This window comes from Oratosquilla oratoria, chromosome 18 (genome assembly GCF_046742065.1).
Source record: "Oratosquilla oratoria isolate Oo_2021 chromosome 18, ASM4674206v1, whole genome shotgun sequence".
In the NCBI taxonomy this organism is placed as follows: domain Eukaryota; kingdom Metazoa; phylum Arthropoda; class Malacostraca; order Stomatopoda; family Squillidae; genus Oratosquilla; species Oratosquilla oratoria.
This window is the reverse complement of record NC_134794.1, coordinates 53,946,310-53,961,053: the sequence shown is the minus strand read 5'-3', so window position 1 is coordinate 53,961,053 and position 14,744 is coordinate 53,946,310. Positions and strand designations below refer to the sequence as shown.

The following is a 14,744-nucleotide window of genomic DNA, read 5'->3' as shown; positions in this document are numbered from 1 at the left end:
TATATCTGCAGTACCTCCCACAGTGCCTTCATGTCTACCCTGTCACAAGCCTTTTCCAGATCCATAAAAGCCCAAAAAAACATCCTTACCTTTTCCTATAGCTTTCTCACATATCTGTCTTACCACAAAAATCTGATCTACACAACCCCTACCTGTCCTAAAACCACACTGTTCCTCACCAATTACTCCCTCTGGTCCTCTCCTAATCCTCTCAATCAAGACCCTCCAATAAGCCTTCCCAACTACACTTAACAAGCTGATCCCTCTGAAACTACTACACTCACACTTGTCCCCATCTCCCTGGTAAAGTGGAACTATACAGGCACTCCTCCAGCACTCTACCCTCTCTTAAACAAACATTAAATAACCTCACCAGCCAGCCCACCATAACTGTACCTCCTTTCTTCAGACATTCTGCATGGCATCCATCCAACCCAGGTGCCTTACCTGCTCTCATCATCTTAACAGTTGTTTTCACTTAATCTTTCTTTATTTCTCCTTCATTTTCCTCACTCATCACTCTCATTTTCTTAGCGATTCCCATTGCAACTACCTTTCCCTCCTTATCCTCCTTCACATTTAGCAACTCCCTAAAATACTCTGCCCCACCTTCCTCTCGCTGTCTTCTCTTCCATTATCATCTCTCCATCTGCACCTTTTACCTTTTCTTCTCTATTTGATTCGCCTCCTCTTCCTCTTATAATTTCTTTCCAAAACATCTTTTTATTACTTTCAAAGTTTTCTGTCATACTCTTACCCCATTTCACATCTGCTCTCCTCTTTGCTTCCTTTATCTTATGCTTAACTTCCCTTCTCTTTACTTTCTACCTCTCACACAATTCCCTCATCCTAATTTGTAGCCAATCTATGAATGCCTGTTTCTTCTCTTCTACACCCTTCTTTGCTTCCTCATCCCACCACTCATTACCCTTCCTTCTATTTCCTCCTGCCCTCCTTGTTCCACACACCATCTTTGCACACCTTATGACTCCCTCCTTGAACCATACCCATTCCTCTTCCACTTGTAGTTAGTTCTACTCTATCCTTCACTCCCTCCCACTCCCCTCTCAGCTTCTTATACTCATTCTCCTTTTCTTTCTCATTTAAGAAATTCACTTTAAGTACCTCCCTACCTTCTGCCCTTTTCCTCTTTCTCCACCTATTCCCCACTCAATTTACCTTCCACCAGAAAATGATCTGATATTCCCCCACTCTCTCCCCTTAGAACATGTACATCCTTAACTCTTCCTACTATACTCCTGGTCACCACTATTTAGTCCATTAACACTCAATCTGCCACCCTTCCATCCACCACCCTCTCCCATATGTATCTATGCCTGATTTTCTTCCTAAGCACTGTATTTGCTATCATCAACTCTCTTTCAAGACACATCTCCACCATCAATTCTCCACTATGATTTTTACCTGGAACTCCATACTTCCCAATCACTCTGTCTACTGGTTTATTTCCTACCCTAGCATTAAGGTCTCCCAATACAACTACAATGACATTTCTCCCTAATCCCTCTATGCACTCATTTATATCTACCCAAACAGCCTCCCTTTCCTCTACGCTCTTCTCACTACCCGGGCCATACACACTTACAAAAACCCACATCTCTCTTCCCAGCTTCACCTTCATCCACATCAACTTTGATGAAACCTCCTTCCACTTCACTACACACTTACTTATCTCTTCACTTAATAGTATAGCCACCCCTTCTCTCCCTTGTCCCCTCTTCACTCCTGAGTACCTCCCAGCTACACTCCCAAACTCACACTCGCCCTTCCCTTTCATTTTAGTTTCACTCAAAGCCTGCACATCCATCTTTCTTCTCACAAACATACTGCCTATCTCCTCCCTTTTACTCTCATCTGTACCACATGTGCCGATTTTATATTGCCCTGATATTCTATATTTACTTTTTTCCAAATTCCATTATACTACATTTCTTGATGTTGAAGTTCACTTCCCACTTTTGGCTCCATTCCCAGACTTTATGCAGGCCTTTCTGTAGTGATTCACAGTCTTCCTCTGTACTTACTTTCTTTAGTAGTTTTGCATCATCTGCAAAGAAGCTCATATAACATTCCACACCTTCATCCATGTCATTTATATATACGGCAAACATTATCAGAGCCAATACAGAACCTTGTGGGACTCTACTTATCATTTTTCCCAGGTCAAGTTTTTGTCTCTAAGTACCGCATTTTACTGCTTGGAAGACGCACCCTAATATTTGAAAGAAATTTCTAAGAAAAAAAGTCATTCTCATACAAGAACACATTCACCATATACCCAACCACTGAACCAAAAAACATAAGAAGCAAGGAGTCTGCAAGACACTATTGTCTCAGCACTCATTACAAATTTGCTGGAGCACTCACCACAAATTTACAACTATGTATATAAAAATACCATAGGTAAATACGTACACACAGTGAAGCAGTCCATCTCTTCTTGTTTTAGTGGCGGGCGACAACACGTATTGGACGTATTGTTTACACGATGAAATCACTTGTCCGATTTTGTTTGTATGGAGATGATACTAGTTGGTGATTAGTAAATATACTATACATTTTTCATTGTCCAAGTGTGGTTTTATTTTCATAAAAATAAACTAAAAATTTCAAAAATATGCATGTAGAAATATAAACTTGAAAGAAATTTATTCATCCTCAAATCCCGAGAATTCATCACCACTGGATTCTTGTTGTCTTACAATACAACATTTGTCTTGGAAGACACACTAGTATTTTTTAGGAAAAAAAAGTGCATCTTGTAAGCCGTAAAATATGGTACTATCCTCATTCTTCTCTTGTTCAAGAAATCTTCCATTTCAATAACTTTCCTTGTACACCACCTATTATTTCAATTTTTCTTAGTAGCTTTTTGTGTGGTATTTTATCAAATACTTTTTGTAAATCTAGGAAAGTACAATCCACCCTTCTGTCTCTTTCTTGCATTATATCTATTAGCCTTGAGTAAAAAAAAAAAAAAAAAAAAAAAAAAAAAAAAAAATCAAGTTAGTGGCACATGATCTTCCGTGTCTAAAGCCAAATTGTTTTGGATTCAGTATATTATTTTCTTCCTGATGTTTAATCCATCTACTTTTGATAACTTTCTCACATATTTTTGCTAATGTGTTTGTAAGTCTATAGTTAGTTGGATTATCCTTGTCCCCCCCTTTATATATTGGTACAATATTTGCATTTTTCCAATCTTGTGGTACCTTTCCTTGTTTGAGTGAGTAATCAATTATATATTTTGTCCATTAGTTAATCTATACATTCTTTTAATATCCAATTTGCAATTCCATTTGGACCATGTGATTTTCTGACATTAAGGTTTATTATTTGGTACCGTATTTCCTTCTGTGTCAGTTATTTCCTTCATTGGGGGATCTTTCTGTCCTTAACCCCAATTTTGTGTACTATCAATTGTGAATACAGATTTAAAGTGTTTGTTCATAATTTCAGCCAGTATTCAAATTACTGTTTGATTATTGCCACAATATACATTCCATAAAATTTATTTTCTATTTCAAGATATGAGGGGGCGTCCTAGGATGAGATGGATGGACGGGGTGAAAGGGGCATTACATAACAGAGGAATGCCTGTGGAGGAAGGACGGGAGAGGAGAGAAGATAGGGGTGAATGGAGAAGGGTTGTGTATAGATGATGCTGTGATGTATGAGGGGGAGTGGGTGGGGGATGGGGGGTGGGGAGGTGTGTGCGAGAAAAAAATATGACGCAGCCCGAAGGGATTTCTCCCCGTCTTCTCCATTTCTGCATGGGGGGACGGAGAGGGGGGGTCGCTGAATTTATGAAGCGGCCTTGCTGTGAATGTGCAGTGTCTTGTGACAATGCTTCTGACCCAGGGCAGTCGACAGGATGCAGGGATGACCCATCATCCAAGAGGTGCCAAGATAAGAGGGAGGGAGGAGGGGAGTGGAATATATAGGAAATGGAATGGGTGGGAGTGGTTTCTATGCCTTTTCTTTTTGGCTACCCCCTGTGTAGGGGGAAAAAGCCTTTGGTATATGTATGTATGTATTTAAGATTATTTTACACTATTAAAGATTTTATCTCTTATTAATGAACAAGTTATGTATGTATATATATATATATATATATGTATATATATATATATATATATGTATATATATATATATGTATATATATATATATATATGTATATATATATATATATATGTATATATATATATATATATGTATATATATATATATGTATATATATATATATATATATATATATATATATATGTATATATATATACATATACACATATTTTTTTAATGCCGTAAATATGAATACTCTTAACATATATCTTAAGTTTCTTGCCCTTGAATCTCTTCCAAGAGTGTGGACTACAACAGTATTGTGTTGGGTGTCCCTAGGCTTGGATTCCAACCCAAATCTTCCAACATTGGATGAAATCCATCCCTAGGCTCGAAATCCAACCCATCTGTTGATTAGTGTAACCATACCTTAAGGCACCTGGGTTAGATGGGTGTCATTCAGAGTGTCTGAAGAAGGGAGGTACAGTTATAGGGGACTGGCTAGTGAGGTTCTTTAATGTGTGTCTATTGGAGTGCCAGAGAACTGGAGGAGTGCCTGTATTGTTCCACTTTACAAGAGAAAAGGGGACAAATGTGAGTATAGTAGTTTCAGAGGGATCAGTTTGTTGAGTGTAGTTGGGAAGGCATATGGGAGGGTTTTAAAAGAGAGGATTAGGAGAGGAACAGAGGGAGTAATTGATGAGGAACAGTGTGGGTTTAGGAAAGGAAGGGGTTGCATGGATTATATTTTTAAGGTGAGACATATATGTGAGAAAGCCTTAGTAAAAGGTAAGAATGGGCAGAAACATAGAATATAAGCAAGGGTTAAATCTGTTTTGAGATGAAATGCATAAAAAGTATGGTAGGGGGTTACTAAGTTGGACAGAGTGAGAAACAAGGTGAGGAGGAGAATGGAAATGAAAAAGGAGTTAGGAGATAGGGTTGATGAAAGAATATTAGGATGGTTTGGACACATAGAAAGAATGAGTGAAGAAAGATTAGTAATAGAAGTGTGGAAGGCAAAGGTGGATGAAGTGGACATAAGGGAGCAACCATTGAGATGGATGGAGTAAAAGGGGTATTGAGCAAGAGGGGGGATGTCTGTTGAGGAAGGAAGGGAGAAGGCAGAAGATAGGGGTGAGTGGAGAATGGTTGTGTCTGCACCTTTTACCTTTTCCTGTCTTCCTGACTCACCTCCCTTTCCTCTTTTAACTTCCTTCCAAAATATCTATTTATTCTTTTCAAAATTCTGTCACTTTCCTTTCCCACTTTATATTTGCTCTCCTCCTTGCACTTTGCTTCTCTTTCTGTACCTTTCATATGCTTCCCTAGTTGTACTTTACATCCAATCATCATAAGCTCACTTCTTCTCTTCAACCCCCACCTGCATGTACTGTATTCATCCCAATACTCACTACCTCTCCTCCTTTCCTTCACATCACTCTTTATTCTTTTTCCCCTACCACTTGGGGGGGGGGGGGGTCAGCATAACATAGGGAGAGTCACAGTATAATAATGTAGCATAATTTCTCTATGAATAGACACTATCACAGACAAAATGTGTGGCTCTGGTCCATAGGGCATCCCATATAGACCCTAAAGTATCAGCTGCATGCTATGGAGTAGATTTTAACTTCGTAATAACATGCAGCCAATAGAATTTAACATTTCATACATACGAGTACATACATATACCAAAGGCTTTTCCCCTTTACAAGGGAGGTAGCCAAAAAACAATGGCATAAAAATCATTCCCACCCATTCCATCCCCTACATACTCCATTTCCCTCCACCCTCTACCCTCCCTCTAATCTTGGCACCTCCTGGATGACGGGTCATCCCTGCATCTTGTCCACTGCCCTGGGTCAGAAGCTATGTAGCAAGACACAGTACATCCACAGAAAGGCTGCCTCACTTAATTGGTGACCCCCCTCTCCTTCCCCTCACTAAGAGAGGTAGAGAGGAAAAGTTTGAATATGTTTGAGATGAAATGTCTGAGAAGTATGGTAGGGATTACTAGGCTGGATAGAGTGAGAAATGAGGAGGCAAGGAGGAGAGCTGGAGTGGAAAAGGCGATGACAGATAGGGCCGATGAAAAAGTATTAGGATGGTTTGGACACATGGAATGAGTGAAGAAAGATTAGTACAAGAGGTGTGGAAGACAGAGATAAGGGGGGTGAATTCAAGGGGATGACCAAGGATGAGATGGATGTGGTGAAGGGACCATTGAGCAAGAGAAGAATATTTGTTGAGAAAAGAAGAGAGAATGCAGAAGATAGGGATGAGTGGAGAGTGGCTGTATATTGATGATACTGTTATGCAAGGAAGGGAGGGGCAGGGGGATGGGGGGTGGTTGCTTATGTGTAAATGACATTTTGACACAACCCAAAGTGATTTCTCCCTGTCTTCTCTTTTCCTCAATAAGGGGACAGAGGGGGTTTTGACAATTAAGTGAAGTGGCCTTGCTATGGATGTACTGTGCCAACCTACATGATACATGAAATTCTTGATTACATTACTTACCCATCACCATCTAAACTGATTCTTGTGTCTGCAAGGACTGGCAAGACAAGCCCAATGGAAGGGCTGCCACTTGAAAAATCCACTCCCAGCAAGCATGCCTCTTCTGTGTCTTGCTTTCCAACTGTACCAACAACAGCAAGGTATCTTACACGTCCAACGTGTAATGATTCTAGTTTTACTGCCTGAAAAATCAAAAAAAGAAAGGAAAATTTTACTAAATTATTTAATGGATTTAAGATATATCTATATCTATATCTATATATATATATATATATGTATATATATATATATATATATATATATATATATACACATGTAAAAGAGTGGGGAGACAGTATAATGGAGGAACAGTTGCAGTACAACAAAGTAGATATTTCCTCTAGCATGGACAAAATGATGTGTGGCTCTGGTCTGTAGAGATGCCCCATATAGACACTAAAATATCAATTGTATGCTACTGAGCAAATTTTTATATGCAGCCAATACCCCTCTTGATACTGTCCTGTACCACTTCTCTGAATATATATTTCCATTTTTCCCTACCCCTGTGGTAGGAGAGGAAAGAATACTACCATCAAGTGTTCCCACTCAGTTCATAAAAGGTGACTTAAACAGGACAGAGGATAGGACTAGGTATCCTGCTCTCTATAGCCATAAAGGATAAATTCCTACAAGAAGTTCAGGCATACAAGGGTCTGGGAGGAGCTTTCCAACCAGAACCCTAAGGCTTGGCTCTTTCAATATGCATGGGTGTGGTACATATGAGAGTAAAAAGGAAGAGATAGACAGTATGTTTGTGAGAGGGAACATGGATGTGTTGGCACTGAGCAAAACCAAGCTGAAAGGGAGGGGTGAATTTGAGTTTGGGAGTGTAATGGGGAGGGTGTCGGGAATGAGCAGAGGACAAGGGAGGGAAGGGGTGGCTATACTAGCAAGTGAAGAGATAGGTAAACATGTGGTGGAGTGGAAGGATTCTTCAAGGTTGACCCCTTCCATACGGTGCCGCATACATAGGCGGCATGAGGAGCAAGTGCATACGCGAGGCTGCCATATCGGCGTCTTGATTATATTCATTGTAGTTGCCCCTGCGTAATGACATACTCTCTAAACTGTCTTCATCACATTTTCTATGGTTATCAAAATTCACGGGTGAAAGAGAGAACGATCGATATAAGCGGTGACTATATTTTATGATGCGAGTATTATTACGACACATCATACGTCTGGCAACTAATGCTGCCCGCGAGATTTTGAACCGTACTGAAGAGGTTAATGTGGATGAAGGTGAAACTAGGAAGGGGGGTATGAGTCTTTGTAAGTACATATGTGCCTGGTAGTGAGAAGAGTGTAGAAGAAAGGGAACCTTTTTGGATAGATTTAAATGAGTGCATAGAGAGTTTTAGGAGAAATGTCAATGAAGTGGCACTGGGAGATCTCAATGCTAGGGTAGGGGAATAAACCATTAGATGGAGTGGTTGGGAAGTGTTGAGTACCAGATAAAAATTGTAGTGGAGAGCTGATGGTGGAGATGTATTGAGAGAGTTGATGACAGCTAACAGTGTGTTGAGGAAAAAAGTTAAACAAAAGTACACACAGGAGGGGGTGGTGGATAGAAGGTTAATTGATAAGGCTTTAATGGACTATGTAGTGGTATCCTGGAGAAAATTAGAAAGAATTTTGGAACTCCATGTTCTTAGGGGAGTGTGGGAATATAAGATAATTTTTTGGTGGAAGGCAAATTGAGAGTGTAGGATAGATGGAGAAAAAGGAAAAGAACAGAAGGTAAGGTCGCTAAAGTAAACTGTTTAAATGAGAAGTGTAAGGAGCTGGAGTACAAGGAGATACTGAAAGTGTGGGAAGTGGTGAAGGATAAACTAGAGGTAGGAATGGAAGAGGAATGGGGGGTATTTCAAGGAGGGAGTAACAAGGTGTGCAAAGATAGTGTGTGGAAAAAGGAGGATGGGAGGGAATAGAAGGAATGGCAGTGAGTGGTGGGATGATGAAGTAAAGAAGGTTGTTGAAGAGAAGAAGCTAACATTCACAAACTTGTTGCAAAGTAGGATAAGAGAAACATGAGAGATACAAAGAAAAAAGAAAAGAAGCAAAGCATAGGATAAAGGAGGCAAAAAGGAGGGCAGATGTAAAATGGGGGAGGAGTATGACAGAAAATATTGAAAATAATAAAAAGATATTTTGGAAGGAAGATAAGAGGAAGGGGAGGCAAATCAAGTAGAGAAGAAAAGGTAAAATGTGCAGATGGAGTGATGATAACAGTAGAGGAGGTGGTAATGGGAAAATGGGCAGAATATTTTAGGGAGTCACTAAATGTTGAGGAGGATAGGGAGGGAGTGGTGGTAGCAGTGTGAGGTGCAAAGAAAATGACATGACTGATGGATGAGGAAAAAGGAGGAGAAACAAGAAAAAATGAGTTACAAGTATGTAGTTTTCAAAATTTTGAGAGCAGGTAAGCCATCTGGGTAAGATGTCATGAAGAGTGTCTGAAGAAGGGAGGTACAATAATAGTGGACTGGCTATTGAGTTGTTTAATATGTGTCTAAGGGAGGGTAAAGTGCCGGAGGACTGGAGTACCTGTATAGTTCCATTTTATAAGTGAAAAGGGGACAAATGTGAGTAGTATTTTCAGAGGGATCTGTTGAGTGTAGTTTGGAGGGCTTATGAGAGGGTTTTGATTGTGAGGATTAGGAGTGGAACAGAGGAAGTAATTAGTGAGGAACAGTGTGGATTTAGGATAGGTAAGGATTTCAAAGATCAGATTTTTGTGGAAAGACACATGCAAGAAAGCTTTAGGAAAACAAAAAGGATATTTTTTGGACCTTTATGAATTTGGAAATGGTTTATGGCAGGGTGGACAGGAAGGCATTGTGGGAGGTTTTGTAGATATATGGGATCAGGAGAAATCTGTACAGGACAGTAAAGAGTTTTTATGAGAGTAGTATAGCCTGTGTTAAAATTAGAAATGGAGAGAGCGAGTGGTTTGAGGTTAAGGTGGGGCTGTGTCAGGGATGTTATGTTGCCATGACTGTTCAATATGTACATGGATGGGGTGGTGCAGGAGGTAAAGGGGAGGATAATGGTCAGGGGACTGGAAATGGTTAAAGAAAATAAAGAGGAGTGAGGGTACACCAGTTGTTGTTTGCTGAAAACACTATGCTTATGGCAGGGTCAGAGGAGGGGTTAAAGAAGTTGGTGATGGAGTTTGGGAGGGTATGCAATAGGAGAACTTTGAAGGTAAATGTGGGTAAATGGTGATAAAATGTACAATGGGAGAGAATGGCAGAGAGTTGGAAGTAAATCTTAAAGGAGAAAGTCTGGAAGTGGATAACTTTAGGTATTTGGGGTCACATGTGACAGGAAGAGGAGTGAAGGTCATGGTAAATTATAGATTGAGAGAAGAAAGTAAGTGCCTTGGGAGATTAAAAAGTGTCATGAAAAATAGGCATTTGGGAATGGATGTAAAGAGGAATTTGTATGAAGGGGTGATTGTGCTGACAGTATTGTATGGGGCAGAGACTTGGAATTTAAGAGAGGCAGAAAGGAAATGTTTATACATATTTAAGATGAAATGTCTGAGAAGTATGGTAGGATATAGTAAGAAACAAGGAGGTGAGGAGGAAAGCAGGTGTGGAAAAGGAGATGACAGATAAGTTTGATGAAAGAGTATTGGGATAGTTTGGACACATGGAAAGAATGAGAGATGAAAGATTACTAAAAGAGGCATGGAAGGCAGAGGTGGATGGAGTGAACATGAGGGGGCAACCAAGGATGAGATGGATGGATGGGGTGAAAGGGGCATTGAGCAAGAGGGGGATGTCTGTTGAACAGGGAAGAGAGAAGGCAAGCGCTAGGGGTAAGTGGAGAATAGCTGTGTATAAATGATACTGTGATGAAAGGGAGTGGGTGGAGGATGGGGGGTTAGGGAGAGGTTATGTGCAAATGATATTTTGACACAGTATGAAAGGATTTCTCTCCATCTGCTATTTATCTGCATGAAGTGGCCTTGCTGTGGATGTGCTGTGTCTTGCTATACTGCTTCTGACACAGGGATGACCCATCATCCATGAGGAGCTAAGATGAGAGAGAGGAAAGGATGGGGGATAGGAATGGAATGGGTAGGGTGGGTATATGCCTTTTGACCTTGACTACCTCCCTGGTATGGGGAAAAACTTCTTAATATATATACATATAAGTGTACATATTGATCAAACTACATTCTATGTACTGGGGTATTGGCTGCTTGTTATTGTGGCAAAGTAGCATGCAGTTGATACTTTAGGGTCTATATGGGAAACCCCCTATGGACCAGAGCCACACATCATTTTGTCTATGATAGATGAAAACTTCATAGAGAAATGATGACACTTTTATACTATGACTGTCCCTCCGTTATGCTGTCCCCCAACCCCTTGCTTCTGTCCTGTACCATTTCTCTGAGTATTCATTTTCTGCCACCAAGTATTTCCACTTGGATCGTAAGAGGCGAGAAGAAAGGGACGGGGAGTGGGACTAGGCATCCTTCTCCTTGTAGCCCCACAGGGGACCTTCCTAAACGAAAAAGTAAAGGCATAAGAGGGTCTGGGAGTTTTCCAACCAGCACCCTAAGGTTTGGGTCTTTTAATGTGCGTGGATGTGGTACAGATGAGAGTAAAAGGGAAGAGATAGGTAGTATGTTTGTGAGAAGAAAGATGGATGTGTTGGCTTTGAGTGAAACTAAGTTGAAAGGGAAGGGTGAGTGTAAGTTTGGGAGTGTAAGTGGGAGGTTATCAGGAGTGAAGAGAGGGCGAGGGAGGGAAGGGGTGGCTATTCTAGTAAGTGAAGAGATAGGTAAACGGGTAGTGGAGTGGAAGGAGGTTTCCTCAAGGATAATGTGGATGAAGGCGAAACTGGGAAAGGAGATGTGGGTCTTTGTAAGTGCATATGGGCCTGGCAGTGAGAAGAGTGTAGAAGAAAGGGAGGCTTTTTGGATAGATTTAAATGAGTGCATAGAGGATTTAGGGAGAAATGTCAATGTAATAGTACTGGGAGACCTTAATGCTAGGGTAGGAAATGGTCCAATTGATGGAGTCGTTGGGAAATGTGGAGTTCCAGGAAAGAATCGTAGTGGAGAGTTGATGGTGGAAATGTGTCCAGAGAGTTGATGATAGCAAATACAGTGTTTCGGAAGAAAGTCAAGCATAAGTACACATGGGAGAGGGTGGTGGATGGAAGGGTGGTAGATAGAGCATTGATGGATTATGTAGTGGTAAATAGGACTTTGATAGGAAGAGTTAAGGATGTACATGTGCTAAGAGGAGAGGGTGGGGGAATATCAGATCATTTTTTGGTGGAAGGTAAGTTGAGAGTGGAGGATAGATGGAAAAAGAGGAAAGGGACAAAAGGTACGGAGGTGCTTAGAGTGAACTCTTTTAATGAAAAGGAAAAGGAGAAGGAGTACATGAAGAAGCTGAAGGAGGAGTGGGAGGGAGTAAAGGACAGAGTAGAGCTAGGTGTGGAGGAGGAATGGGGATGGTTCAAGGAGGGAGTCATAAAGTGTGCAAGGATGGTGTGTGGAACAAGAAGGACAGGAGGAAATAGAAGGAAGGGTAGTGAATGGTGGGATGAGGAAACAAAGAAGGTTGTAGAAGAGAAGAAGCGAGCTTTCACAGATTGGTTACAAAATAGGACGAGGGAGTCATATGAGAGGTACAAAGAAAAGAAAAGAGAAGTAAAGCACAAGGTAAAGGAGGCAAAGAGGAGAGCAGATGTGAAGTGGGGTAAGAGTATGACAGAAAATTTTGAAAGTAATAAAAAGATGTTTTGGAAAGAAATTAAGAGAGGAAGAGGAGGCGAATCAAGTAGAGAAGAAAAGGTAAAAGGTGCAGATGGAGAGATGATAATGGAAGAGAAGGCAGTAAGGGGAAGATGGGCAGAATATTTTAGGGAGTTGCTAAATGTGAAGGAGGATAGGGAGGGAAAGATAGTTGCAGTGGGAAATGCTAAGAAAATGACCATGATGAGTGAGGAAAATGGAGGAGAAATAAGGAAGGATGAAGTGAAGGCAGTTGTTAAGATGATGAAAGCAGGTAAGGCACCTGGTCTGGATGGATGCCATGCAGAATGTCTAAAAAAAAGGAGGTACAATGATGGTGGACTGGTTGGTGAGGTTATTTAATGTTTGTTGGAGAGAGGGCAGAGTGCCGGAGGACTGGAGGAGTGCCTGTATAGTTCCACTTTACAAGGGAAAAGGGGACAAGTGTGAATGTAGTAGTTTCAGAGGGATTAGCTTGTTAAGTGTAGTTGGGAAGGCTTATGGGAGGATGTTGATTGAGAGGATTAGGAGAGGAAGAGAGGGAGTAATTGGTGAGGAACAGTGTGGATGTAGGACGGATAGAGGTTGTGTAGATCAGATCTTTGTGGTAAGACAAATATGTGAGAAAGCTATAGGAAAGGGGAAGGATGTTTTTTGGGCTTTTATGGATCTGGAAAAGGCTTACGATAGGGTAGATAGAAAGGCACTGTGGGAGGTACTGCAGATATATGGGATAGGAGGAAAGCTTCTAGGAGCTGTCAAGAGTTTTTATGAGAGTAGTAGAGCTTGTTTCAGGATTAGAAATGGAGAGAATGAGTGGTTCGAGGTAAAGGTGGGACTTCGTCAAGGATGCGTTATGTCGCCCTGGCTGTTCAACTTATACATGGATGGGGTAGTGCGAGAGGTAAATGCAAGGGTAGTGGGTCAGGGATTGGAGATGGTTAAAGAAAATGGAGAAAAGTGGGAGGTGAGCCAACTGTTGTTTGCGGACGACACTGCGCTTGTGGCAGGATCGGAGGAGGGACTGAGGAAGTTGGTGACAGAGTTTGGGAGAGTATGTGATAGAAGAAAGCTAAAGATAAATGTGGGTAAAAGTAAGGTAATGAGATGTACAAGGGGTGAAAGTGGCAGTAGACTGGATGTGAGTATTAAGGGAGAGCGACTGGAGGAAGTGGATAGTTTTAGATACTTGGGTGCAAATGTGGCAGGAAAAGGTGGAGTGAAGGTGGAGGTAGAATGTAGATTGAGAGAAGCGAGTAAATGCCTTGGTGGATTGAAGAGTGTAATGAGAAATAGACATTTGGGAATGGATGCTAAGAGGAGACTGTATGAAGGAGTGATTGTGCCAACAGCACTGTATGGGGCAGAAACATGGAACATAAGAGAGGAAGAAAGAAGGAATTTGAATGTGTTTGAGATGAGGTGTCTGAGAAGTATGATGGGGGTTACTAGGCTGGATAGTGAGAAATGAGGAGGTGAGAAGAAGAATGGGGGTGGAAAGGGAGTTGGGAGATAGGGTTGATGAAAGAGTATTAGGATGGTTTGGACACATGGAAAGAATGAGTGAAGAAAGACTTGTAAAAGAGGTATGGAAGGCAGATGTGGAGGGAGTGAACATGAAGGGATGTCCTAGGATGAGATGGATGGATGGGGTGAAGGGGGCTTTGGGGAAGAGGGGAATGTCTGTTGAGGAAGGACGGGAGAGGACAGAAGACAGGGGTGAATGGAGAATGGTTGTATATGGATGATGTTGTGATGCATGAGGTGGAATGGGCAGGGGGATGGGGGGTGAGGTATTATGTGTGAGCAAAATTTGTCGCAGCCCGAAGGGATTTCTCCCCGTCTTCTCCTTTTATGCATGGGGGGACGGAGAGGGGGGGTCGCTGATTTAATGAAGCGGCCTTGCTGTGGATGTGCTGTGTCTTGCGACACTGCTTCTGACCCAGGGCAGTAGATAAGGTGCAGGGATGACCCGTCATCTAGGAGGTGCTAAGATAAGAGTGAGGGTGGCGGGGTGTGGAGTGTATTCAGGGATGGAATGGGTGGGAATGATTTTATGCCTTTTCCTTTTTGGCTACCTCCCTTGTAAGGGGGAAAAAGCCTTGGTATATGTATGTATGTATGTACATTCTATCAAGTTCCTTTCAACAATATTGCTGTAACAATTAACAAACTTAGGAGACTGTAATATACATTTCACTGAAGTTGATAAATAAATTGTAGTTATGATTCTCAATGAAGAAGACTATCTAGATAAAATGAACAAACTATTAGACAACAGAAGTATTTACACCCCACCTAACAAACATCCCAGTGAACTGGTAAAGAACT

The 14,744-nt window shown here is 41.3% G+C and overlaps 1 protein-coding gene across 3 annotated transcripts in view; it reads right to left on the bottom strand.

Moving 5' to 3' along the window:
• Positions 1-14,744, bottom strand: part of ssh (Protein phosphatase Slingshot) — a 145,768-nt gene that overhangs the window by 94,297 nt on the left and 36,727 nt on the right. For 2 of the 3 annotated variants that reach the window (XM_076201973.1, XM_076201972.1), the window contains one exon: positions 6,608-6,789. In XM_076201973.1, the coding sequence (XP_076058088.1) occupies positions 6,608-6,789 (182 nt within the window). Of the gene's footprint in view, positions 1-6,607; positions 6,790-11,048; positions 11,164-14,744 lie in introns of those variants that run through there. The other variant, XM_076201975.1, reaches the window with a different exon arrangement.